The 27,177-nt window shown below is 43.7% G+C and overlaps 1 protein-coding gene across 1 annotated transcript in view; it reads left to right on the forward strand.

Annotated features, from left to right (window-relative positions):
* Positions 1-6,093: 6,093 nt before the first annotated feature.
* Positions 6,094-27,177, forward strand: part of plcb3 (phospholipase C, beta 3 (phosphatidylinositol-specific)) — a gene marked incomplete at both ends in the record, with an annotated part of 37,557 nt that continues 16,473 nt past the window's right edge. The window contains 3 exons of the mRNA XM_079215957.1: positions 6,094-6,192; positions 15,291-15,314; positions 17,270-17,356. Coding sequence (XP_079072083.1) covers positions 6,094-6,192; positions 15,291-15,314; positions 17,270-17,356 — 210 coding nt within the window. The remainder of the gene's footprint in view (positions 6,193-15,290; positions 15,315-17,269; positions 17,357-27,177) is intronic.

Genomic DNA, 27,177 nt, shown 5'->3' on the forward strand with positions numbered 1-27,177 from the left:
AGTTGTGTGGACCTGAGCTGTTTGTGATATTTGGGTCTTTCCACTTCGTGTCAGACAGACACAGACCTTCGGAGAGGAAGTCAGTATAATGTGTGCATGCCACATTGAAATGGCTGCGGTCTTGGGGGGAGAGTGAAAAGGTACACGGCTCGTACCCGTCATGGCCGTGAGAAAATACCATAATGAGCTCAAATACTCTCACTAAGAACCTCAAGTATGCAAATAGCCATACGGCTAAGTCCAATATTGTTGTTGTCATCATCAACATCATTATTAAACTGCACTCTGAGTACATTTACAATCCTGCATTTAAAAAAGTAATGCCAGTAAAGTACTGCAAAGACATAGCAGGAATACAAATGAGTCTCAACTTCCTCCTCCGCAGTGTGACCGTACAGTATTTTCCCCGCACACAGCCCATAATATGGCATGACACTGCAAACCAGACGTTCCACTGCTATTGATTTATTTTATTTACATGGACAACAGGGCTTCATTTGGAGGACTGCTCTCAGAAAGGGAGACCTCTCTGCTTCACCGCTTACAGGGAGCCAGGAGTCGAGGAAGCCATCCACCCACAGGGGGGGAGTGTTGAGCACATTCATGGGAGGATCATGTGACAACGGGCCTCTGGGCACAGACATGCGTCTCTTGTAGTCAATTTGAGGTCTCTTCCTGATTGGTATGTGTCTCATTGAGTGACATTTTGGAGCTGAAGGTCGACAAGGTCGACAAGGGGGGTTGTGGGCTAACACATTGGGCCCTGGGCATGGGAGGCCCATTCATTAATCCATACATGAGTTAATTTGTTTTCACTGTGTTTCTGAACAATTTTGTATTTGTGATTTGGGGCTATACAAAATAAACTGAATTGAATTGATTGACATACATCACCTGATGAGTGAAATAAATAGCGCCTATATACACAAGCATATGAAGACACCGTGGATTTGTACTGCAAAATATACATTTTGTTTGAATCCAACATCGTATTGACTTGTATTCTATGGTTTGCATTTCATGTTCTGATTTTAAGTTTGGAATCCCAATCAGTGTTCTTGCTTCAGCGTGTGTTCTTTATGAAGTGCTATTGTAAACATAATGGTTTTACCCTGGTTCACTTCACTTGAGCGCATACGCTTCACACGGATCGCTGTGATTGGCAGCTGTGCACATACACAGGTAGGCTGCACTCCAGTGATTCTCACAGCACAGGAGATCAGAACTGAAACCAGTGCGTCCACATTCTTAACTGTTGCACAATCCAGCACAGAAGGGACGGTAGTGTTGCCACGCAGCCACTGGATGGTAGTACAGGATTATATTGCAGACATTGGACAGTGAGGAAGGAGCAGGAGTTCAGGGTGCAGTCCCCCACCTGGAGCATGTTGAGGCTGCAGGGGAAGGGACAGTGACGAATGGAGCTATCATGAAAGATAGTTTGGTTCCCGGCCGTCACATCCATCTGCATTGTCTCTGAATGCCTCTTCTGGGGAAAACTATAATCAGCACTTTGCCCACAAGCCCACATGATGGCTTCTCGAGACAATAACCGTGCAGCGTTATGGAGACAGATGGGTCCGGTCTCGAGTGTACTGTCAGCGACTTCAGGCCCAAAATCTCAGCAGCGCAGTGGAAAGTAATCTGATAAACCTTTTATTGCTACTGTTGACTTAGTCAGGCCTTTTTTTCATTAAAGCTAGTGTGTGTACTGTACATGCTTGTGTGTGTGTGTGGGGGGAGTTTGAAGGGGAGCAAGACACAGAATATGCCTGTGTGCCTTAATACAATGTGTCTTTGTGAGCGGCTTTGCGTTGGAGAGAAAGATCGGGCTGCTCCTCGAAAGGGAAAGAGAGAGAGAGGAGTGGGTGTGGCTCTTCCATTTCTTTGCAAACTCTTTTCCACGTGTCTCTGTCCCTCACTTTGTTCCATTTTAACCTCTGATGTCCCCCTGTATTCTCTTTTCGTAACCCTCTTTATTAACAGGCCATTACGATGTGCCTGACAGCCTGCTCTTGTTCCAAACTCGACCCTGTTCCTGCTCTCCATCTTTCTTGCTGACGTTCTTTCTTTCTAATACTTGTAATTTCCTGAATGTGACACAGGAAATAGGACAGACCTTGTTAAACTGACGCAAAACAGTAAATAACGAAACATGATTAGATCTTACATTCGCTCCGTTTACATTTCCTGTGTATTATCTATACCCCTTACATTTCCCTTCAGTCCTCTTTCCCTGTATCTCCTTCACCTTATGATCAGCGTGTCCTCTTTTGCTCCCTTTTTCTCTTTCAGCTTCTATCCCCGTTGTTTGTGGTCCTTGTGAGGACACTGCAGCTCAATTAACAACACCAATTAAATGAATTATTCTCTTAATATTTACATATCTTATAGTTGGTTGCTGCTATAATAATGCTCTGAAGATCTGGAGTTTTTTCAACCTGCTGGTGGTGCTAGAGGATCAGAGAATTGCCAAAGTCACGAGGGTTCATCCTCTGTGGATCTTGAATAAACCAAATGTCATGCCACTAAACCTAAAAAATCAGATATCATCATATTGAGATGGGTCTCAGGTTCGAGAGAGTAGGACCAAAGCACCCTCATCAGAAGTTAGCCCAATAAGTAGAAAGATTTAGTATTCTATGGGGAGAAAAAACGAAAAAATACAAAAAAGTACAAAATATTTTGCTGCCTAATTCTACATTAATTTTGATGAGCCCCGTGTGCACCGTGTCCTATTGATGTCCACCTGTTGGAATGAGTGAGCAGGAGACAGAGAAAAAACACAGAGGAGGAAGAGAGAGGCTTGGACAGAGAGACCTAAAGTGAGAGTGTAAAAAGAGAGAGGGCTGAATGGAGGGAGGAGGCCGTCTATTGACACCACAGGTGCCTGCACTTCAAATTCAGCATAATATCGTCTGGCTAAGAATAATAGAGAGGAACGATAGCGTGCATTTTTGTTATGCAGCAGAGAAACACAATATCCCTGCTTATGCATGTGTGCTGCACTGTTGAAAGATGCATATGCATGTGTCCATCATTTATTTGTTGTCATGAGAGGTCATGGTGTGTGTGTGTGTGTGTGTGTGTGTGTGTGTGTGTGTGTGTGTGTGTGTGTGTGTGTGTGTGTGTGTGTGTGTGTGTGTGTGTTTGTGTGTGTGTGTGTGTGTTTTGAGTCTGGGCGTAATTCCAGGTAGACTTGTTCATTTAATCTGATCTTGAACCACCACACACACACACACACACACACACACACACACACACACACACACACACACACACACACACACACACACAACCACCTCAATGTCAGTCAGTCTACTCTAGCTGCTGAATTGTTAAACAACGTATGTCCCACTATGTGTGCAGCTCCCTTTAGGGTCATGTAACACTGACACCAGCCGTTTTTCATTTTCTGTTCATGACAGATTATTTCTGATTGATTCCTCTGGATTTCCTCTTCCTCGGGATGGTTTTGGTAAGGAAACAACACACCACCAGGGTTTCTCAAAGTCAGTCAGTCAGCAGGCTGCAGCATAGCACACATTCCTGCCGGGTGTAGTTAGGGAGTTGGAGAATGGCAACAATTGCCAAAAAATCAGTTGCTCTGTAGGGTGTTTTATTTTTTATGAGAAGTCCAATGTTGCTTGGCAGCGGGATTTGGACGGGATTGAACTGCCAGCCTTCTTTGCTCTCATGCTTCCTAAAACATGATACCAAGACGAGGCAGGGGAAAGTCATCCGATGACTTCCAGGGGCTTCAATTACCTTTCCTCCGAACCCTCTAAATTATTTGCTGGTTATAGGTTGCAGATTTAACATCATCCTTTTCTAAATGTATCCCTAATCTCACAACCTGACTGCCCTGTTGCTCCGGAATGACGTCTAAACTGATTACTGTGCATTACCTGAGCTGCCACCATGTTTTTAATAACATTACTGGCCCACATTAACACCAAGTCATTAAAGGCAAACACAGCCTTTAATTATACCTTTGCTTCCTGCAGACTGGAGTCAAATGACATGTGTGTCTGTGATATTAAATAGAGATGGACCTTCCCCATTTTTCATTATTCATGCATTATTAAGGTTATGTTCACCTATGGTGTGTGGCCCCTGTAAATAAGTTTGACATTTTGGTAAATCCACTTATTTGCTTTCTTGCCAAGATATATACATAGACGGCTGAATCCAAAAAGTAAAACTGAAAGAAACTTCCGTATGGATCAGAGAGTTTCAGAGAGAAATGCTACGCCTACTTTTTACTCCGCTACATCTATGTGACATCTAAAATGAGTAATTACAGATTAAGATTTGACATGCAAAACATATGAGGAGCTATGCAGCACTTTTAAACAAGCCTGTAGTTTAATCCGGGCCAGCTGTATTACTGTCCCCTGCTCCCAGTCTTGTTGCAATGCTAAGCTAACCAGCTGCTGCTTTTAGCTTCACATTTAGCAGACATGAGAGTGCTATTCCCCCCATCGTCTATCGACATTAAACTGTGCATTTTTTACAAAATGTTCCACGATCCCTTTGAAGCGTCTTCTTGTGGCCCGTCATCGAGGCCTTATGGACATCAGCTCAGAGAAACCAAAGAGTTGCTCACAGTTTCTTTTAAATGATGGGTGTTTAGATGCCTGGAGAGGTGAAGGGATCTAGTATTTCATCAAATAAAACAGGAATATTAAACTTTCCTCCCTATTCTTATGACCTTTTATCATCTTGTGCCTCCTTAGATGAGCTGGCTAATATGTGGATGTATTCTGTTACAATAAACATAGATTTATATTATTTGGCCCTGTGGTAAAATGCATCCAGAGGGCTCATTAAACGGGGACATTTCACACATCAAGGTCAATGTAGTCAGAATGAAAGAAATGGCTCCAGAAAAGCTTTACAAAGTCAAAATAAATAAACATAATTAGAAATAAAAGTAGTAATGTTGGGTTTGGAAACTGTAAATGTCCAACTGAACGCCTGTATTATAAAGTGGCAAAAACATAGGAGTGGATGAAATACATTTAGTTGCATCATGGGAAGTATAGGGCGTTTGGAGCTTGATTTCTTTTGTTCAAAAAGTCAGGATATCTCAGCCTCTGTTGCTTTCTCTTTAACGATTCTTTCTGAATTTTTTTTAAGCTGCCTCTTTGAAGTGCCCACATTTATGAAAGTGCAAATACTAAATCACTGCGCACCTTTAATAGGATTCAGCCGACAGTTTTTACAGCATTTGGAGCAGCGCTGAAGTAAACACATAAAGGTTGGGTAAAATGTTGAGCAAATATTATGTCAGATAAAGAGAACACACAGGGCGCGATCATGTTCGTGACAATGCACACTGTATATTTAAGGACACATGCGGCAGGCGAGAGGAATTGAATTAAAACACACCCCTTTTACACAATCTCTGACTTCCCTCCTCTCACTCTCTCCTCTCGGAATCTTCTTCCCCTCTCTTCACAGAAAACATGCAGGGAGAAGAGGAGTAGAAGAGAAGAAGAAGAGAGAGAGCGGGAGAGAGAGAGAGAGAGAGAGAAAGAGAAAGAGAGCGAGAGAGGAAGCAGAGAAAGTTTGTAAGGGGACAGGAGAGGGGTCGACCAGATGGGAGGAAGGAAGGAAAGGATCTCTCTGCGGGCTCAAGTGCGCGATTAAAGGATTCGGCACAAATAAACAAATATATGAATCAAAGCTCATAATAAAAAGAGGGGGTTGAATGCGCGCCACCGCGGTGCGTGGACGCGGACAAGACAGCGGCGGTGCGCGGCTGAAACAGTCTCGTCTCGTCTCTCTTTCTCCCTCTCTCTGGATTGTACTCCTCATGTTCTTCATTCTCTCGGTGACGTTTACCAACTTTTGAGGTCAGGGTCTGAAAAAGCTCCCCTCCTCTCGGACTTGTAATTCACTCTCTCCCCGGAAAAGAAGAAGAAGCTCCGGGGTGGAAGAGGAGGAAGGAAGAGCGGGTTTTGTGTGTGTGTGTGTGTGTGTGTGTCTGTGCGTGTGTGTTGTTGTGTTGTTGTTGTTCCTTCCGAGGAGTCCAGCTCGCCGTAGCCGGGGTTTAGGCGTTGGCACCCGGGCAGGGAGTCCCGCGCCATGGCCGGGGCCAAGCCGGGAGTCCACGCGCTGCAGCTCAAACCCGTGTCCGTCCACGAAGCGCTGAAGAAGGGGGGCAAGTTCATCAAGTGGGACGAGGTGAGAACGAAACGTGTCCCGTGCTTGGAGGGCTCTTAAACGCATGTGTCGCTTTTAATTAAAGCCTCAAAGTGAAGCGGAATCTTTAAGGTTCCCCCCCCGTAAAAAAAAAGGTGACCAGCTTTTGACTAAAAGACAAGAGACGTGACAGCCTGCCTTTGACAGTAGGCCCACTTGTTGTTAAGTGACACACGAGACTAGTGTCTCTCTCTTTCTCTGTGTGTGTGTGTGTGTGTCCGATACATATCCGGGGCAATGTGTGCAGGTGTGTGCACAGCCTCACAGAAATGCTCGTTAATCAGATACCTCCCGGTAGAAAAGTTACCAGCAGGCAACGGTGCTTGAATGGATGTGTGTGTGTGTTGTGTTGTGTTGAATTCTTGTCGAGCCGGTTTTCTTCGGACTCAGGTTGAGTTCAGACCTGAACCCTCCCGTTTCTTTCTCTTCCTGTACTTCTCTTCCCCTCCAGCGGATTAGTGGAGAAAGCACCTGTCTGAGTGGGATCCCACACAAGCTGCCTCCGTTTGAGGGGATCTGAGCTGAATGAGCGAAATATGTTTGTTCAAAGTTGATTCTTCATCATGTCAACACAAAGGATTTTATTATTTCCCCTGCTCTATTTTTCCTTCTGTGTATTACTGTGGCAGCGTTTTTGGCAACCCTCACATGAGCTGCCCATGTCAGTAGTGACCATAATTGTGTGTGTGTGTGTGTGTGTGTGTTGGGGTTTTCTGAGGCAGAGTGCAGGGCCATTCTTGTAATTTTCTCTGTAGAGAAAGTGTGTGTGTGTGTGTGTGTGTGTGTGTGTCAGAGCGGTCATCAATAATTAACTCAGGTGCTGACTGATCTGGCACTGACTGTAGGCCTGTGTCTTCCAACTATTGCATGTGCGCATGTGGATCATCGAATGTTGCAGGTAAAAGTCCATAGTACTAATACGGCTTTCATCATAGGCATACTTTGCAGATATGTGGTCAGGTTTGGTGTTACTTGCACACGCCAAACAAAGAAAAGGGTTTTTATGTAAAACCACTTATCAGCAACAGAGCTTCACATTGCAGTGTGTGTGTGGGTGTGTGGGTGTGTGTGTGTGTGGCGCCTCGAAAGAAGGGTCTTGTCACGCAAACAGTGATTTCCCTTCCTTTCTCTCACACACACTGACTCTCTCTGTCTCTCCCTCTTAAAGGGAATTCCCAGGAAATGGTTATGCTGCCGATGAAGTGTGTGAACACTCAAAAACATGTGCATGCTTTCTGCTTTGTGTATATTTCATCCCCTCTATTTGCTGTTGCCCATTTAAAAAGTCAACATGTGAATCATGGTGGGTGAATGAAGAGAGGGCGAGAGAGAGAGAGAGAGAGAGAGAGAGGGCGCGAGAGAGAAAGAGAGAGGGCGAGAGAGAGAGAGCACATCTGGGAGAGCAGGGATGTGGAAGATGGATAATTGTAGGAATGCTTTTTTTAATTTGGGGACAAGATGTCAAAGATGCTGAACATCAGTATAATAAAACAAGTCTACGGTTGAGATGGTACTAATTCCATCTTCAATCAGTTAGTGTTTATATTCCTGTCCCGTAAGGCGATCTTGGAGATATCTTTCCAAATCCATCATGTAAATGCTGTGTTGGGACAAGTGATTCCTCGTTTACTCCCTTTCACCGGCATCAGATCCCAAATGTCTCTCAATAATGAGTTGTGACAACAACAAAAAAAGCTGTATTATGGAGTTATTCTGGCTCAGGCTTCTTCTCTGCACATTAACGTAGTGCTGAATCATTAATCAGTCATTTGATTGCAGATCCACAGAAGATTAGCTGTAAGTTTTGTTGTTGTTGTTATTTAAGGTCAAATGTTAAATGCTCCAGTTTGCCAAATGTGAGGATTTTCTGCATTTCTGTTTGCTATCATTGCAAATCAAATATCTTGAAGATTACACCTTGGGCTTTGGGAAATAGCTTGCATTGCATCTTTCACTATTCTCTTATGTTGTGTGGACTAAATGAATTGATGGACTAATCAGTGCTAATAGACAATTGTTCATTGTAGCCCCCCACGGTGCAGTTATCCAGCCGGCACCGCTCAGTGAGACAGGCTTCACATCTTCTATTGTTACACAATGATCCCTCCACTTATCCCCAGCTTGTCAGAAAGTCATTGAAGAAACGGCATCTTACTGTTTTCTTCTTCCTGGTGATCGCCTTATTTAATGACTGTCACAATGACGATTGATGACTTGCATAGCTGAATAATTTAGCCCTCTAATGCAGACCATCATTTACACCTGGGCTCCATCGTAACACTTTAGCACGCCGATGTCTCAAACACGGAGAAATAGGAAGTCGTTGCAGCTGTACAGCTAATTGTTCTATTGTTTTATTTTCATTTTATTAAACCCTTTGTTCACCAGAACGTCTCTTTTATATGCACGGCCTCTTTTACAAGAGATCAACTGAGCCAAAAGAGATTCACATAAACATACAATTACAACCTTCTCACATAGCTTAATGGCAGAATTGCATAGGGGCCAGAGAGACATAAAGAGAGGTTGAATTACTCAAGCAACTTTTTTTCTTCATAGGGCATTTGAATGCCTGGTATGAAGGCAGTGCTTCGAAACCTTGTAAATGATTCTAAAGCCAGCGCACATGCACTTTTCTTTTACAAGCTGAGAACAGACTCTGGGGACTCTGAAGGTAATCCATATCAAATAAAGCGTGATTCAATTTGGCTCAGTTGGATGGAAACAAATAAAATGTAGCGTGCTGCTTCGTAGTCGTTTAGGTTTGTTTAAGATGTATTGGCTGGCTGGACATATGATGGATCCGACTGCAATCAAAAGAGCTGCTCGTCTCAAAGCCGTGCTATTAAAGTTTAGAAGTAATCGTCTACCGGGGACACATTGATTATTTAAACTAAGGGTCTGTCTGAGTTTTAACAGGGGAGTTGACATCAGACTACTGTCCCAAAAAAATGTGACGTACTGCTTTAAGGATTTGGCAAAGTGGGAAAAGAATTAGGACACACACACACACACACACACAGTGCCCGAGGGCAGTGCTGTTTGTTTACATGAAAACTCCACTTTTGACCCCGTCTTGCTCTTTTCACCTCCTCCCTCATCACCATGCCCTCCCTCCACATGGTTGCTCTTCATCTCCTGTCTCTTCTCCTCACATCCCTTCATCCTTTAGCCTCTCTTTTTCTTTACTCTTCAACCCGATACTCATCTGTCGCAGAAATGGCGCTGCAGTCTACTGAACACACACACACACACACACACACACACACACACACACACACACACACACACACACACACACACACACACTTTCTGACTCATGCAGGGGGGGTGGGGTGGGGGGGGGTAGGAGGAGGAATGCATTCCAAATTGGCCGTTTCTCTTTTGTCTTGTATATCCACACGTGTGCTCATATGTGTGTGTGTCCGTGTGTGGTTGTTTTGTTCTGGGTGTGTGTTTTCCCGTTGAATGACTTCCTGTTGGAGCTTGTTGTAAGGCTCCAGAGCCAAACCATTTCCCCCTCTCTCTCTTTCCCACCCTCCCTCTCCGCCTGCTGCTGCTGCTGCTGCCCCGCCCTCTGAAGCCCGGCCACAATTCAATTGAGATGAATCCCAACTGGAATTCAGTTAAAATTCCTCCCAAACAACCAATTAAACACAGAGACAGACAGCGTGTCTGCAGAGCAGCTCGGCTCTCTGTCGGACTGCACGAAAGTAGAAATACTAAATCATCTGCACACCTAATATTAACAGTTGCAGACTGTTGCATTCAATTGGATTCTATTTGCGTGTGGTATTCAAGTCCACTTTCCTATAAATGATGCGCCTTTGCATGAATATACGTTTGAAACACGCACTGTATATGTACACTTTTTGTGTTTTTTAAAAACAAAAGAATAATTCATCTCGGGGTATGAACACATGTTTTCTTTGTTCAGAGCCATATGGGGGAAAGTGCAATTTCTTGGGTTTGATTTGTTTGTGTTCACGTTGCACAATTACGAGCAGAACAGGGTTTATAAACAAAGTCACATGGAATCACTATCTGCCCATTAATTGGACGGTTTTGGGAATGGGACGGTTTTGGCTCCAGTTTACAAATGTCTGCAACTTGAGTGAAGCATGATGTATCATTAAAAATGTGGCATTTTTATGTTGTTTTCTTGCAATTTGGTTGGGATTATATAGCCAGACCGTACAGAACCGCACCGCAGCTCACTTTGAGGAACTCCAAACTATAATGTTGGCAACAGTTTAGGACGCTAAATAAACTTTAATGCCTCTGTTGTCCTCCGTTTTTATCAGTACTTTGTTGCCAAACCAAACGGACACTTTTGGGATCCCCGGTTTTACCCCTCCCCCCCATCTAGTTTGAAGAGACTCTTAACTACCAACATGCTGCAGTGATCCATGCATGCACCCTCATGTCATTCATATGGTTTGTTGGAATCAGCCGCTGACTGTCAGTGCATCAGGATGGTCTATCAGGCCATCCTGCACATCTTGTTTAAAAGGAACGGCACAGATGACAACATCCACTGTCGCAGCCTCGAACGATTGCTGCTCTCTTGAAATATGATATTTTAATGACTTCTTACACAGTCCGTGTTGCAGACACAATGTGCATTACAGTGGATACGCTGTCCATACGCTGTGTTGAAGAGTCCATATGTTGCAGCCGATGTACCGAAATAAAAACGTTTCCATCTTTGGAAGCGGATCTCTTCCGTAATCGGCGGTGCTGTGTCATCGTGACCGTTTGGGGGGTGGGGGACATAATGGGCCCCGCTGTCTTTTTTGCCAACTGTTCTTGTGTGCCTGCATCATAACAGTGGATGCCTCAGTTTAGCACTAGATGGACGCGAGGAAGCAACGAGCCACAAGTTGCCATTATCGGTCAGGGAAAGGGTAAATGTTTAGGAGATGAGAGTGGGAGGGAGAGGAGGAGGAGGAGGAAACGCAGGCTTGTGCGACGGTCTGACGCCATGCCGAGAAACACTGCTGACATCCTTACAGAGTGGTGAGAAACGAGGGATGGATGGACGGATAGAGGGGGGGGGGGTGTGGGGGTGGAAGGTCAACCACAGCCACATGTGAAGTGTGGGGCTGACATCTGGACTCTACTCTTACTCGCTTCCATTCGATACACATGTAACCTTGTTGCGTGTCTGTATCTTAAATGTGTGATCTCTTCCCCATTCTTTCTGCGGCCATATCTCCATCTCGATCACTCTCTCTTCCTCCTTCTCCCAGTCTCTGTCGGCTTCCTGTCCTTTTTAGTTTTGTTTCCCCTCTGTTGTCTTCTTTCGTAAGATTCTGTTTAAGGGTTTATCTATAGGTTTAAGGGTCCTCCACTCTTCATAGCCCATACTGTTGGGTTATAGATGGTATCATCCACATTATAAGATATCTTGTTTTTCACCATGCAGTGACCTGCTATTCGTGGTTTTCCTGTGACAATGTAGTTCATAAGAAAACTAACCGGATTTTCAGCTTTGTGACGATGCTTCTTCTTTTTTTTTCTACGAAACAATTCCGTAACTGTTTTTAAATTCTTTACACATCTATTTCTCTCACCTGTTGTACTCATAGCTGAGTACGACACTGAAGACTTCCAGAAGAGGCTGTCTGAAAATGTCTGCCCATTTCCTGAATGGATGGAGGTTAAATGACCCCTACGGAGAAATTAGTCCCAGAGTGCCCTTAAATTCCGGATATGTTTACACTTACAGTATGTAATGCTGTTCTGATAAACACATCTACCACACGTCATTCACCATTTCACTAAATATTATCTGTGCTGACCTCCTTTCTGTTTCATATTCTATAGCTTATGTTCCCTCTCTGGGCCCCACTCTTTCCTCCTATCTCTCTCTCTTTCTTTCTCTCTTTCTCTCTTGAGTCCAAAGGTTGCCTACTGTCATCAACTTTTACCATGTTGCCAAAGCAGCAGCTCAAACACACTCGTACTAAGTGCATACTGGCCCTCCTTCTCACACCCCTCCCTTAAGCTGCCCCTGAACATGCATACGTTATGACAGACCAAAGGTGTGCTCGGAGCAGTCGCCTTTTCTTATTCTTCTTTTTTCTATTATCAGTTTCTCCTCACTCACTCATTAACACTCATTCATTTGTGGTTGAGGCAGTATATCGGAGGAGAAGCCGAAGCCACGTGTGTCTTTCTGCACGTGCATGCCCTTATCGATTGTTGGTTTTCAAGAGGGACTCATTAGCTGGTGTCAGTCCACGTAAGACCTCAGCCTCAGAGGGTGGTCCATCTCACTTTGTGTGCGTGTTTGACATTACGGCCAGGTAATGAAGGGGTTTGTCAGAGGGTCAGGGCATCTGGAGGGGGTCTGGAGAAAGAGACCGGGTCTTTAATCAATTAAGGAGGGAAAGCAGGACTCCAAGTGATGGGGGGGAGAGTGAATTGAAGGGATGATTGACGGGGAGAAAAGAAATGAGGGAAGGAAGCGAGGCGAGACTTCAGAAGGCCTCTACTTATGCCAGTTAATTAGGGAGTGGGGTGAGGTCCAATTATTGACGTAGCACCCACTCTCACACCGAGAACGCACCATAGGGTGTATGCTTATGGTAAACAAGTTGTCTGGGGCGAGGGCATGAGGTAATGATTTCATGGTTAGGTTTCTTGCCTTCATTTCAGCTGGAAACTATAGTGACCTTTTGTGTGATACAACTTTATTTTACAGAGCAGATACAGTAACGCTTAGCAAGAAAAAGTGCGTAAAGACAAATTAATGATCATTATCATTACCCCGTTCATTATTTATTCCTTGATCTGTAAGATGCTGGAACTTAGTGGAAAAAGTTCAGTACAATTCTGGTGACGTCTTCAGATTGTCCAACCAACTGTCTAAACCCCAAACATATTCAATTCATAATGATACATTGAATTTAAGTTATGTTTTTTTATGCTGGAATTGCAGAATTTTTGACATTTTGCCTGATTTTAAAATGACTAGTAAAATAAAAACCACATAAAAAAATGTGAGTAGATTAGTGAATACACATGAAAAGATGAATTAAGGAAAGACTGAAAGATGAATAAAGGAAAGTGTAACAGACGTGTGCGTCATGGTGAAGGGCAGCACTAGAAAGCAAATGCCAGTATGTAAAACTCAACGGTCACAACATGCAAATGCCAGTGGAATTGCCCAACTAGTTACATAAACTGAGCCCGCCGTGAATTGATTTAGAGACACCATTTATTGTTTCAACCAATAAATACAGGTGAGAGAGGGAGATATTGCAGGGTGAAGACTTTAGAGGTTTCTGTTCCACCTGCAGCAGCATCACTACAGCTCTTGAGCTATCAACGTAATACCATCCCACTGTAACACAAGATGCGTGAGATTACTTCTATCTCTCTAAACTATGAATTTGTCTCTTATTAATCATATATAAAAGTCTAATGCACTAGAACATGAATGTTGAATCTCACGCGAGTCCTAAATATTGTGGCGTGACTCGACAGTTTAGTCGTCCGCTTGCAGTAATACATGTTTTTTTGGGCGGGTCTGAAGTCAAAGCTGAATGACGCATGAGAGCCATCCTTATCCTAACCCCTCCTCTAACAATATACAATAACTAGAGCACATGGTATCAGTTTCAGCTGCTCAGTCGAGAGTTACAACACTTGCTTTCCACAGCCTACAGTTTGCTAGCTGGCAGTTTGACAAACCACGATAGATCCTGGTTGGCCGCCACATCGGTGGGCCTGTAGACCATGAACTAAGTTTTTACTGACCGCCGGGCCCTCTTTGTGTCATTCAGGATGCACACATGCTTGTTCCTGTTAAACCTGTGCTTGCGTCATATGCTCCGTCGTAGCCTACTCCGTTGTTGCAGCTGTTAAATAGTGGATAAATCGTTGTGGGCCTCACAACCCCCTGCAATTTTTTTTTTTAAGCATAAGGCTAAACCCTGGTGCGAATACTCGGCCCATAGAGCATGAGCGTTTACGTTTTGCAAAAGTAGTGTGTACTGTAATACTGTATATACTGCAACTGTACATTATGTAATCAACTCTCACTTTTGGGTGTGGTGGTGTGATTGGGTGTGGTTTCAGAGCCTTCAGTAGACACACCCACAGGGTTTCAGAGAAGAGGATATTGATATTTCTTCACGATCTTAAAACCATATTTTATGATTTTTCTTTTTTTTGGGCCGTAATAAGAATTTGACAGGGTGGTTGATAAAACATGTTTATGTGGTGTGACAAACTCAGAACAGAAGCTATTAATTGTTGCTTTATCCAGACTTGTGAGCAGGTATTAACATAGCAGCTTTAACCCCACAGCTATGGAAACCATACACTCAAAGGTCCAGTGTGTAGGACTTAGGGGATCTTAAAGGCAGAAATGGAATATAATGTTTAAAAGTAGGTTTGAATGAACCCTTCACACCTACATTGGGAGCGGGTTTTCCCCGTGTTTTTACATTCCCTGAAGTCGTAGAGTGTAAAACTGTGGTATCGGCCACGGCGTTAACACGGCTCACGTTCACACAGTGGTGCTGTAAACGGCTGTAAAAATGTATTGTGAGTTGGCTCTTGCATGTTGACCAGCAACAGTATCATTTGCATTTTATCGCCTAAGACAGACCTTCTGATTTGCAAATGATTTGCATCTTGTCGTCCCTGCTGATACGGATGGAGGTTGCTCTGTTCTCAGCACGTATAGGCTGTGGGAACATCTGGGCCTTCCAAACTTTCCAGTTTGTATTGTAATCATTTTCTGTCGACTCAGGAAATCAAACCCAGCAGACAAAAAGATGAACAAGCTTGAGTCATTATGGGCCCAGATATTCAAGCTCAGGCTTCAGTTACTCTGAGTTGGATTTTAAAACCACTGAATTCACGGTTGCTTATTAAAGTCTCATGATGTGGTTCGGGTTTGATCTCGTGCTCTCTTCATTCTACTCCTGACCTTATTTTGTTTCTTTCTCCCTTTTCAACCTTCACTCTTTCCTTCCAATCCTTCTCCTATCCACCTTCTGCCTGTATATTCCTTCTGTCCTTTTCCCAATCCACCATTCCTGCTCTCTCTTGTTCTCCGTTAGCCGACTTTGGAGCCTAAACTCAAGGTATGTGCTTGAAATGCACTCAAAACGTGCATTTCCTGGGAACGGGACTAAAGTTAAAACTGAGGAGAGTCCTTTAAGCAATAGTTCAACGTTTATTCACTTTCTTGTGTAGAGATAGATGAGAAGCATGATTAGCTTAATGTGAGCCTGAAGATGGGTAAACAGCTAGCCGGGCTCTGCCTGAAGGTAACCAAATCTGCTTATAACATTATATGCAAATCTCTCTCAAATTTATTTTTGAATTGAGTTTGTTTTTGTATCTGTTTTTCAACCTACCAATGTTTATCCCTCCATTAAGGCAAGCATGATTATTGTGCATATACATGAATAAAACCTAATAAAATCCTTTTATGGATTCTTACACAGCGATGACGTAACGTTGGATAAGTTGCTTGTCTTTTAATTAGTTCAGTATCACGCTTAATTGAGAAATTGATTCGTATCAATTCTGCTAGATTGCATTTGTTATGCAGACTTTGAAGTCATTCAGTCTGAAATGATTATTCAAATGGTCCACATTTAAACGTGAAACTGTGATTATTTCTGTATCGGCTGCGTCTGTCCTTGTGCTTGTTCGACCCCACTTTAAGAAGTACCATTTGTTTATGGTCAGCGGTTACTTGTTTGTGTGTTTACTTTGTAAACTTACTGTACGTCGGTGGGAAAGTTTTGCCTGGCAAACGTTTCTCTGTCTTCCCATCTGATGGTGAGCATGATGATGATATTGATGCTCATGATGACGTGTGTGTGTGTGTGTGAGTCATCTGTCACTGCTATAACAACCAATCTGGATCATCATCGTTGTTTCCCAGGATGTCTGGACAGTGCGTTTGTCTGCTGGACAGAAGTATGACCGCTTACCACTGTAATTACAGTGTGTGTGTGTGTGTGTGTGTGTGTGTGTGTGTGTGTGTGTGTCATTGGATCTTGCGTATGCCCCCATAATGTCGATGCTAATGACATGTTGATGCAGGCTCCTGCATGAGCCGTCATTACGCTGCACATGAATGACATTTCACGCTGGCCAAACTGTGTTGCTTCCAGCATCAAAACAGCTGTTGCGCGACAGGAACACACAATATCCACGTCAGTCTACAATCCCATAAAGGCAAGACATCCTATGACGGCAGCTAGAGCCGCTGCTGCCATAAACTGCTTATTTCATGTCACCCTGTCCTTTTTATATCTTGCTGTGAGACTGATGTAAAGCGGCCGCAGTGTTGTCTTTCACCCCAGAAGTTGTTCTTGTGGATGCAAAATTGATTTCACGCTGGTGCGTTTTTATGGTCCCTCAAGGAGCCCGCTGCACTCCACAAGAAGACTACGTTTCATTTGAAATGTGATGGTACTCAAGGTGACCAAGCAGAAACGACACACCAATCTGTAGTTTTCATACAACCTTTCAAAACTTTAGCCATATCCGTATATAATCAAAATTAAAAATGTAATCTTATTTTAACTAACTCAAAGTGACACGTCATTTATTTAATTTAGTTTAAATGCAACCCATATAGCCTTGTTTAATATTGTAATGTAAAATGTACATTCACCTGTTCATTTGTTAGTTTTTTTTATCCATTTAACAAAAGGACAAAAATGGCCTATTTTACTTTATTTTGACAGGTTTTAGCCAAACTTGAAACATGCAAAACATGAAAACAAAATAGTATTATATTTTTTTACTCAAACTCTCACTCGTAAACACCCCTCACAACGTACAGAGCGACTTCCTGGTTAGATTTTGCCGTTGTGCAGTGAGATGGGATGATGGTGACATTTCAGGTGTGCTCACTTGTTCCTCTAAATAAGGTGGTTTAGGCTCAAGTGAAAATCTGAACACTCGCCCAATCAGACATCATTGTAACAATTCTGCCATGTTCCCAGACCCAACCTCTCCACTGGCTGATGGAAATGAATGTTCGTCCCTTTAACGTCTCTATTTTGTTGTCGTCTAGGAGCCTAACAGTGGACCCCCCACCCTGGTAACCCTGAAAGTTGACCCAGATGGATTCTACCTCTACTGGACTGGAGGGGCCAACCTGGTGAGACACGCGCACACACACATGCACACACACACGCACGCACGCACACACATGTTCAAATACAAATGGGCCACCCCATAGCAGACCACGATGTTTTTTTTAATGCACCAACAGGAGTGCCGACATGGCTATTACAATTGTTATTTGTTTACTTGAACTCGACCACATTCTTCCTTTATGGCTATCTTTCTAAATCGTTGCTTCTTCTTCCTCTCTTGTTGTCTCTTATCGCGGTTTGATCCGGTCCATTAGTTCACCCAGAATGGGCTCCATCCATTTGTCCCGGCCTTGCTTGCCCCCTCGTTCCCCTGCTCCCCCGTCTTGCTGATGTCTTTGTGGTCTCCATCCTTTTAGTCATCCATCTATTTGTACTTTCCAACAACCCCTCCATGTCTTTGGTGGCTGCGCTTAAGCCATTAGTTTAGTAATATTGGATTTTAGGCATTTAGCTAGCATGATTAGATGCAATAGGCGGTGAGTCAGCAGGATGCCGGGTTTTGAGATTCTGATTAGTGCCGATCTGTTTTATTTTAATCCTGTATTCACCGCAGACTCTCTGTGTTTTTGTCTTCCTCCGTCTACCTCTACCTTTGAGCTACAGCTCTTACCTTCCATTTGTGTGTGTGAGTGTGTACATGTGATATTGGTCAGAAGACACCTCCTGGATCAAATTAAATTTCAAGGCAGCTCAATTAACTCATGCCACCTCCACCATCCTAATCGCTCTATGTTTTTCACACACACACATTTATTTCTGGCTGGCTATTTATTTATCCAAAAAGCATGTATGGAATGACCTGTTGATTGCCAATAGTATCACTGCGTTGTGTCTGCATTTGGTGTGTGTGTTTGTGTGCGAACATATCTGGGCCAGAGCGCAAGTCCTGTTGTCTCTGTGCACGTGTGTCGCCATGTGTTCGTGCATTCACGTAACAGACAGAATCTTTAAATACTCTCTTTATCCTGATGCCTGCACACGCACGCGATAATAGGCCATTTGTTGCCCGAGGTGCAGCTGTGACACTGTTTAGCGAAGTGTCGGTCCGTCGGTCATTGAATCCCTAACGATGAAGCCTCTCCACAAGTCGACGGCAAACGGCTCAATGAACACACACAACTTTAAATTCCAGGTTGTTTAGACGTCGCATCACAAGAACCATAAAAGAGAACAGGAGATTGAAAGAGAGGCCGAGCAGAAGGCAGATCAGCCTTTCCTAAACTAAACCCCTGTGAGCGTGATCACAGAAACTTCGGTGACATATCTCTGACATACTGCCGCGTCGGGTTTTATCTTAAAACGATTCCTAAGTCAACGTCCGGCGGCCTCCCAGGAAATGCTAAGGCGATGCCAGTATTGCCTCATTCGGTTCATGTGCTCCCGTTTTTGGCTTTTCCTACTTAACTTACTGAGTGCTTTTCATCTTTGTTAATGTTGGCGTGACTGAGCTGCATCGTGGCCGCTTTTCTTACTGCAGAAGCCACCGAATATGAAATAAGCCACAAAATATTCAGCCCACCAAGGCCAATGGCAGGGAAATGTGGATTTAGACTTGTAGAAACAGAGTTAGGCAGTCACTAATAATGGTAGTTCTTTTTTTGTTTGCATTTGGACAACAATTACATGTCTCAAAAGCTGTACTTTGTGGCTTTTAAAGGATTTGTATAAATAGATTTCTTTCCCAGTTGTTGCTGTGTTGTTTTTGAACGGCACTTCCCGGAGATCACTGTTTAGTTAAGCTGTGCGGCCAACCAGTGCCGACACGTCCATTTCTACAACTTTTTTCTGTTTTAAGTTTTTATTACGTCGCAGGTTCCAATCTGGCTCATTAAATCCGGACGGTAGAAATTACAAAACTCTCCTCCGCCATCCTCAAACCTCCATGTGTCTCTGCAATAACGTAAAGTGAGAGTAAACACACTGAAGTCCTGCTTCAGTAATCCCAGAGTGAACTTTAATAATCAGCGCCGTTACTCCCCAGGCGATTTCGAACCAGAGCTGGAAAGAAAGAGGACACGGCAACACAGATATCCAGCTATTATTAATGAGATCAGTTAGTACGCATTTACACAGATGACAAGGGCGTTCTGGATGGAACCCATTTCTCTGAATAGAGCACCCAAAATATTTGATCTCCAGTGCAGTTTTTAATTTCTGCTCCTCTTTTGGTGTCAAACGGTACAGTGTTCCACGAAAGATGCCCCGCTGTTATCTCAGGACTCTTTCCATTCAGGGACGATAAAGACGGCACTGTGTCTTTTATGTGAAATTCAGGGTACTTGTGGTTGGTGAAGGGAAATGGATCGCACACTAGAGTCAATTTTAGTTCCTCAGCAAAGGCATGCGAGGACGTCCAAAAGTCCATAACCCCAAAAATGTCTTGAGGACTTTTGAGGGTAGAAAGTACCACTTCCTTTATCAAGGTGAGGAGGACACAGCACTGCCATTTTATTTAGGACGGGCACAAAACTGGATAAAAGCTCAGCCTCTGTTATTAAAGAACAGACGCTCTCCCAATATCTAACTTACTACAGAGGAAACCAGTCTAGGGTCCACAAATGGGATTCAATATAATTTTAGAAATTGCGGCCCGAAGAAGCACCTTTTCTCTTGCTCCATCCGTCCTCCAGCCTCACTCTCTCAGAGAGAACATTTCTACCTCCTGCCTCCTTCTTCTCGCCTTTCTCCTTCACACGTGGTTTGTCAAATTTCCAATGTAACTCTGTTTTATCTCATTCCATTTCGTCCTCCTTTTGTATATCCATCTGGTCCATACACTTTTTCTCCAGGTGTTCCTCCTCTTGCCATCCTCCATCCATTTCCTTTCTGTTTACGTATGTCCATCTGTTTTGTGTCCCCTTCTTCTCAGGCCTCACTTTGTTTAACACTTTCCTTTAAATAACTATCTATATTTCTCTCTTTTATCCAATGTATCATTTGATTCCGTCTCTTTCCTGACACCTTTTCTTTGGAACGGCATTCACACGTCTTTTCTCGAGAACAATGTTCTTCCTGCTCCTCCGGTCGGTCAGCTGTTCCTGATTTTAATTCATCTTTCCCATCCTTTTCTGATAATCTTTGACATCTCTCCCTGTTCCCCTCCCCCTTCCGTCCCTATTCTCTCACAGTTATCTCCCTCTCTCCATCTTTGCGTAATGTTCGGCTTAAAAGACGTGTGCATGTACTCGGAACACAGAGTTTCCCATAATGCTTGAGCCAGTGGCGAAAACAACCAACTGCCGTGGCGGGGCCGTGAACCGATGGAGACGCACTAACCAAGCAGCAGTTTGTGTTCCCTCACTCACTTTGCCTTCTCTGCAGGTCCACTTCTGCCTCTTTAAACCTGTCTTTGAGATAAAGATCATTGAAGGATGAGTAATACATTTGTAGTTGACATGAGTTCATGAGGATTTATATTACTTATTATATTCCATGGCATAAATTGATTAGGATACGCAGGGGTTACATTTTATGAGAAGGTTTCAAATTAATGACCGTAAAATTAACATCTAGGCCGCGCCAAAGGTTAGCGTAACATAGTTACTGCTGTTTGATGTAGCGCCTTGGAGGGATATAATCCCACACCACTAATTTTTGGCAGGTTTGTTTCAAGCCGCCGCTTCAAATGAACCGTGCATATTTCATCAGTTTCCGAACTTTCAAACGGTTCACGTGCCGCATGAAATTCAGAGGAAGCGCGCTTCAGACGACTGAAACCCACTTAATGGCGTTGAAACAGAATTCCCTGCATACACTGTTTATTAATGCCTACCTGTCCAGGGAAAACTCATTGACATTCTCCTATTGTATTCCCTTTTCAGTTAAAAACGGTAAAAATCTATCCTTCCCTTTTTTGTTTGGGAACTGTTGCCACCCCTTCAATGGCGGCTGAGGGCCCTCGGTGTCCGGTCTGGAAACCGATTCCTCAATTCTGAACGCAGAGTGCATGCCGGACACACATCTGTTCCAGCATATGCTTGCACCCTGCTGCTGACCCCGCTGTGCGTGTCCTTTTTCTGTCCTTTTGGCTAAACCCCTCCACCTCCTCTTTACATTCGCAACCTAAACTGTAAGTATTTAGCGGCTGAACAGACTGTTGGAGGTGAAATAACAGCAGGACAGATGGAGGAGAGGGGATAAAGGAAGGGATCTTAGAGTCCTCAATCAAGTTAATTCGACTGAAAAGAAAACCTGTTCTAAAAGGTACACCATTTAAAATCTAGAAGAATTAGGCCCATACATATTTTTTTTTGCTTTTTGGAGAAAAATCGTCCCATTTTCTAGCCTTTTTAACCGGCCCTTACAATGCTTTGTACGTCCTTGCACTGGATATGTTCTTGTTCACTAGATATCAATCTTACCCTCCCTTCGTTGGAAAGCAAATATGCTGTTTACAGAGAATAGACACAGGGTGGTAGAATGGGCTTGTGTTTGATCATCCGTGTGTCTTTAAAGAGCAACACCATGTAAAGCCTGTTCTCCGCACGGCCAAGCAGGGCCGACCAGGTGAGGTATTATTTCATGGCGGCGTTTCTGCGATCAGTTTCCACACCGGCGTTGCCAGCGCAGGTGATTCATCACCTAAAATGACATTTCCAATAAACAGACGGGAACCTTTTGATTTAGTGGCGTCCTGGCGGAGGGCAGCCTCACCTGCCACAGCGGGATGAGTTGAATTGCACCTGGCACTGCGGCTAATCCTGCCTGTCGCTCTGTTTTGCTTTGGCTATCCTTTATTACTTTTGCTGTTGGCTCTTGCCCTGTTTCTACACGGCTAATCCACCTTCGATGTGTCCCCCCCCCTTTACTTCCCTCTGTATCTGTCTCAGGGGCAGCTGGTAGCCATCAGAGAGAGAGAAGGCAAAAGTTGTTCCTCTAATATAAACTGAAGGATGACATTTCCTCCCTCTCTGCTCTCCATCTTTTCTCGCTCTTTGTCTCGCTATCTAGATTTTCTCTCCTCCCCATTCTCCATCTCACTGCTTCCCATCCTTCCCTCGTTTCCCTTCTTCTTCTTTTCCTCGTGCCATTCTTTTCCTCGTGTCATGTCATAAATGCATTTTCTCACGTGGTCCCTTCCCATCAGAGTTATTGCGCTTTAATTTCTTGTAACAACACATATAATCTCCCCCCATTCTCTCTCTTGGCGTGGGAAAGTGGGCAGGAAGTTACTCAGACAGGGACATGGGGGTTCTGGGGAATTTCGTTGCCCGCTCATCCTCCCTCCTCCCACTCCTTAACATTTCCCCTTTTCCCTGAATTCTCTCTAAATTCCCTCTCTCCTTCTGTACTTTCTTCCATCTTTCATTAATTTCCTCCCTCCTTCTTTAAGGTGTACAGGTCATGGCAATAGCACCTTTAGGCTTTAAGACATTTGCCCCCAGGGATGTAATTGAGTTACCACAGAAGTCCAATTTAGCCTCCTAATGACGTGGAATTGATTTGACATACCTTGACCAGATTGGGGGGGGCCACACACACACACACACACACACACACACACACACACACACACACACACACACACACACACACACACACACACACACACCTGGGATGTGACTTAAACAAACACCCAAGGGGACTGCTCCACATGCTGTCACCACATACTTACTAGAGTTGCTGGTGGTATTAAAGTTATTTGAACCGTGTCAGTGAGAAGAAGTGGTGCGAGTGGTTTGGGTTTAAAACAGTTTGTATATCTGGTGTTTTTAATCCGTACAAAAACCAAGGTGTAAAAATGTAAATCTGTGGTTTTATATATGCAGGACAATTACGAGGCACAATGACATTCCTCGGCTGATTGTATTACCGTTGTTTCCCGTTTACAGTCTTTAAGAAGTACTTTATTAATCCTCATTGGGGAAATTGAATTTCCCCAATGAGGAGTTGATAAAATTGAATTTCCCCAATGAGCGAAGCTAAGCTAATCGTCTGCTGACTGTAGCTTCATATTTAGTGTACGGACATGAGAGTTGCATCAATCTTCTCATCTGAGAAAGAGAAGGATTTATTTCCCAAATGCCAGCTATTCCTTCAATGGAAAAACTGTCAGCTGACATCTCAAAATTGCTTATTTCGTCCAACCAACTCAAACAAATTCAATGTTTGAGCTAAAACTAGCTAATTTATAGCATTTCTCCTAGATTAATGCCTTAAACGTCTTTAAAAATCTATTGATCATAAAAAGGGTTGATTAATCTTCTATCGAATGACTAACGATTAACTGCCCGATGCTGAGGCAGTGCAACCCAACAAAATTGGTGACACTGGTCTATGTGTACACGTGTGTGTGCACAGTACATGGCAAGCTTTTAATGGAGACGCAGCCTCTTTAAACTGTGTGTGTGTGTTTGTGTGTGTGCGCCAGCTGAATTTAAGTAGAACGATAGTTGGCAGGTATAAGTAGATCTAATAGAGATTATATCCCCGGCTCAAGTCAAACATCCACAAGGAATTAACTTGGAACAAGGGGTTTACATAACAAGCGCACACACTTGTGCAGGAGGACACACACACACACACACACACACACACACACACACACACACACACACACACACACACACACACACACACACACACACACACACAGTGAGCGGTTCGTAGAGGAAGTTGAGTGTGTCTGTAGATAATATGATAGCTTCCTCTCTTAGTCCTTTCTTCTGGTTACTTCGCTCGGTCACACGTTTCATTTTATGTTGACATTATCTGTTTGTGCACATGGCACAGCAGTTGTCACTTTTGCACTCTGACACACACACACACACATACACACACACACACACAGCATAGTAGACAGTCAGTTAGTTCTTTGCTGTATGAAGAACTGAGCCGCCGCACGGTATCGAATCTATTGTCTAAGCAGATGCTTCCTCCAAAAAGAGTGTGTGTCTGTCTGAGTGTGTGTACACTACGCAGTCCTGTGCCAGTCTCTCTGCTCAGCGACTGAAACTTTGTGTGGAGGAGCAGCTAAGAAATTAAACCATAAAGATAATGCTGGGTCATCAAACCTTTAATACTATTTTTTTTTAAATAGTTTTAGACATCATTTCTACTGTAAATAACATGAAAATTCATAAAATTGCCATCACAGATGCCAGATGACATGGTTGTCCTGTGCAATGAGGGATTATTAACAACATTCATGTGCACCCTCTAAACGCCTCATGTTTAGTGAACAGATATGGACATCCCAAATTCCTTTTAAACTAACACACTCGCATACAACGACACATTTATCCGTGTGTGTGTGTGTGTGTGTGTTTTTGCACACGTGTGTGTGTGTGTGTGCGCACGCTTCAAGTTCGCCATCGCTGATCCATGTATGTTTGTGTTTTGTGGGAGATTTATGACTACTTCAAATATTTTTGTTTCGTATGTTTTTGGTCCAGCTCTGCCTTTTTTATTTATTTGCACTTTGAGACACTTGGACGTGTTTTCATTGTGTTGATGTTCTTCTTGTTTTTGCTTCCCCATTCATAAATTATGTTTTTCCTCCTTGGTACATTTGGACTTCATTTTTTTTCTCTGTCATGTTTTATTTTCTTCTTCTTTTTCTTCTCCTTCTTCTTCCTGTAGATTCTAATATTTCACTGATTACAAATCCCTCAGGATCAGTCTGTCGGCTAAGTGGCTAAAACGCTTCACTCTTCATTTTTGCCCTCCCAGACCGCTGAAATATGAAACAACTGAAAGAGGAGGAAAGACAAAGAGAGAAACAGATACAGGATGGAGTGATAGTGGAGGAGAGGTAGAAAATGAAGTATGAAAATATTACGAGGCGACGTGGACAGAGTTATAGAGCTATCCCATGTTTCACAGGGGTATTAAGTGTTCCCTCCTTTTCTTTCTCTAAACACCTTGCCAACTCTCCCATCGCGGCCATAAAACAGTTTGAAGGTCTCTTTGTTCTACTTCTCCGATGTTTCTGTGTCCTTTAAAGTCTTCTTCTGGCGAGGCGACTTCTCCCCTCCTCGCCTGTCCTCCGGACTGATTGGCCGGTTGGGTCGCAGCCAAGCGGCAGAGGGCGGGGATGTACAGTAGGCTGTCCTGGCACTGTGTGTGTGTTAGTGTGTGCACGTGTGTGTGTGTGTGTGTGTGTGGGGGTTCAGGAGGATTGGTTTCCTACATGCCGTCATCATGTGCCTGGCATGTTAAGGGGGGATCTTTCAAACGCGCACGCAGGACAGTCACAGGAAAGGAGCGGCGCTCTCGTGATTGTTTAGTTGCCCTTTTCGTATTTTTATAATCTTAAGAAGATGAATAGAGAGGGCAGTAGGGAGGAGGGGAGGCGAAGAGTGAATCAAATAAATGAAGGAAGGAAGGAAAGGAGTAAGTCAACAAGGGCCCAATCAAAGTACATTAACCTTTACTGTTCTTGTCTTTAGTGTCTAGATATAGACTGACCTAAAAGCCATTGTTGGATAAAATAAACACCTATGCACGCAACTGCATATTACCCAAAGGATCATGTGTAAGACAGAAGAGATTTACAGCAATAGTTCGTGAACATTTTGAGTGATGCAGAGTCAGATGACCGGATCAATACTGCTCTCATATCTTTCTGGGGCTCCAGCAGAAGAAAATGTTGTACATTTGAAAGCTAAGAACTTTGTGCTCTTGTAAGAATGTTGTTCTCTTGCTCAAGCAGTGTACATTTAGGATACTTTTTTTTAAGATACTTGGACTTTACTTAAGTATTTCCATTTTGTGTAACTTAAAAACTTCTACTACACTACATCTCAGACGGAAATGAGCTACTAGTTGGGGTCCTTTTGCAGATTCATATTCTCAATGCAAAATATAAATCAACAAATAAATGATGATGTATTATTAAGTAGCATAAAGCCTAATCACCAGCTACAACATTAAAGTGATTCCACAGCAACTGACCAATAATTATAATCCAAGGAGACACTTTTTTGACTTTCCGAGCCAAACTCGAGCCGGCTGCTGTGAGGAACGGGGCCGGTCAGCTATGGAGAAGTGAACAGTATCTTTGCTTCGTTATGAAACGGCGGCGCTGCTGCTTTGACTGTGGCGGGCCACCACAGTCTTGGCGATTCATGGGAAACACTGCTATATGATACACCGTCATTTGACAGCTTAGTTCACTGCTTCTGTGGTGAGCAGAAAATATGAACCGACGGAGAAACATCCAGTTGGTATCGCTTCCTGAGCACCCGAGAGGGAGGACTCAACAGGGCCGACTGCATCGCAACAGCATGTGCATTGTTTTGAATACAAGCTGCAATACACACTCCTCTGCCCATGTCATCAACAGCTTAGTGCAACTAAGTTTACAACATTCTTTCAAATTGGTAAGGAAGTGCATTCTGGAAGATGTCAGAAATCACTCACTGAGGCAGCAGTACATGAGGCAGAAACGGCAAATTAAAGTAAATTATTGCACTTCATCACAACACGACTCCTGGAAAACTCTCACCCAGACTCATTTGGAGCAATAACGAGCCTGCAGCCGAGTCCGATGTGATGAATGGAGTCAGCTGTGTTTTGAGCTTCGCGGCACGGGGAGATGAATGGAGCGCTCCAGCTGCCCTGACTGGCTAAATATTACACACTTGAAACGCAGACACACACGCTAACTGAGCAGAAGGCAGGAATAACTCAGGAATGTGCTCCCAGAGATGACCGACCTTCACGCGGACACACACACACCACGTCGAGTGCTCGCGTGGATACACAACTATGTGCCAAAAGGGCCCACATTTCACTTTTTCTGATCACACGCTGACACATTTGTACTGAAGTGAAGGTTCCCTGGCGAAGAATTGCTCACGCTTTCTGTGTCACATGCATT

The sequence above is a fragment of the Taurulus bubalis genome, assembly GCF_910589615.1.
Source record: "Taurulus bubalis genome assembly, chromosome: 3".
Classification (NCBI taxonomy): domain Eukaryota; kingdom Metazoa; phylum Chordata; class Actinopteri; order Perciformes; family Cottidae; genus Taurulus; species Taurulus bubalis.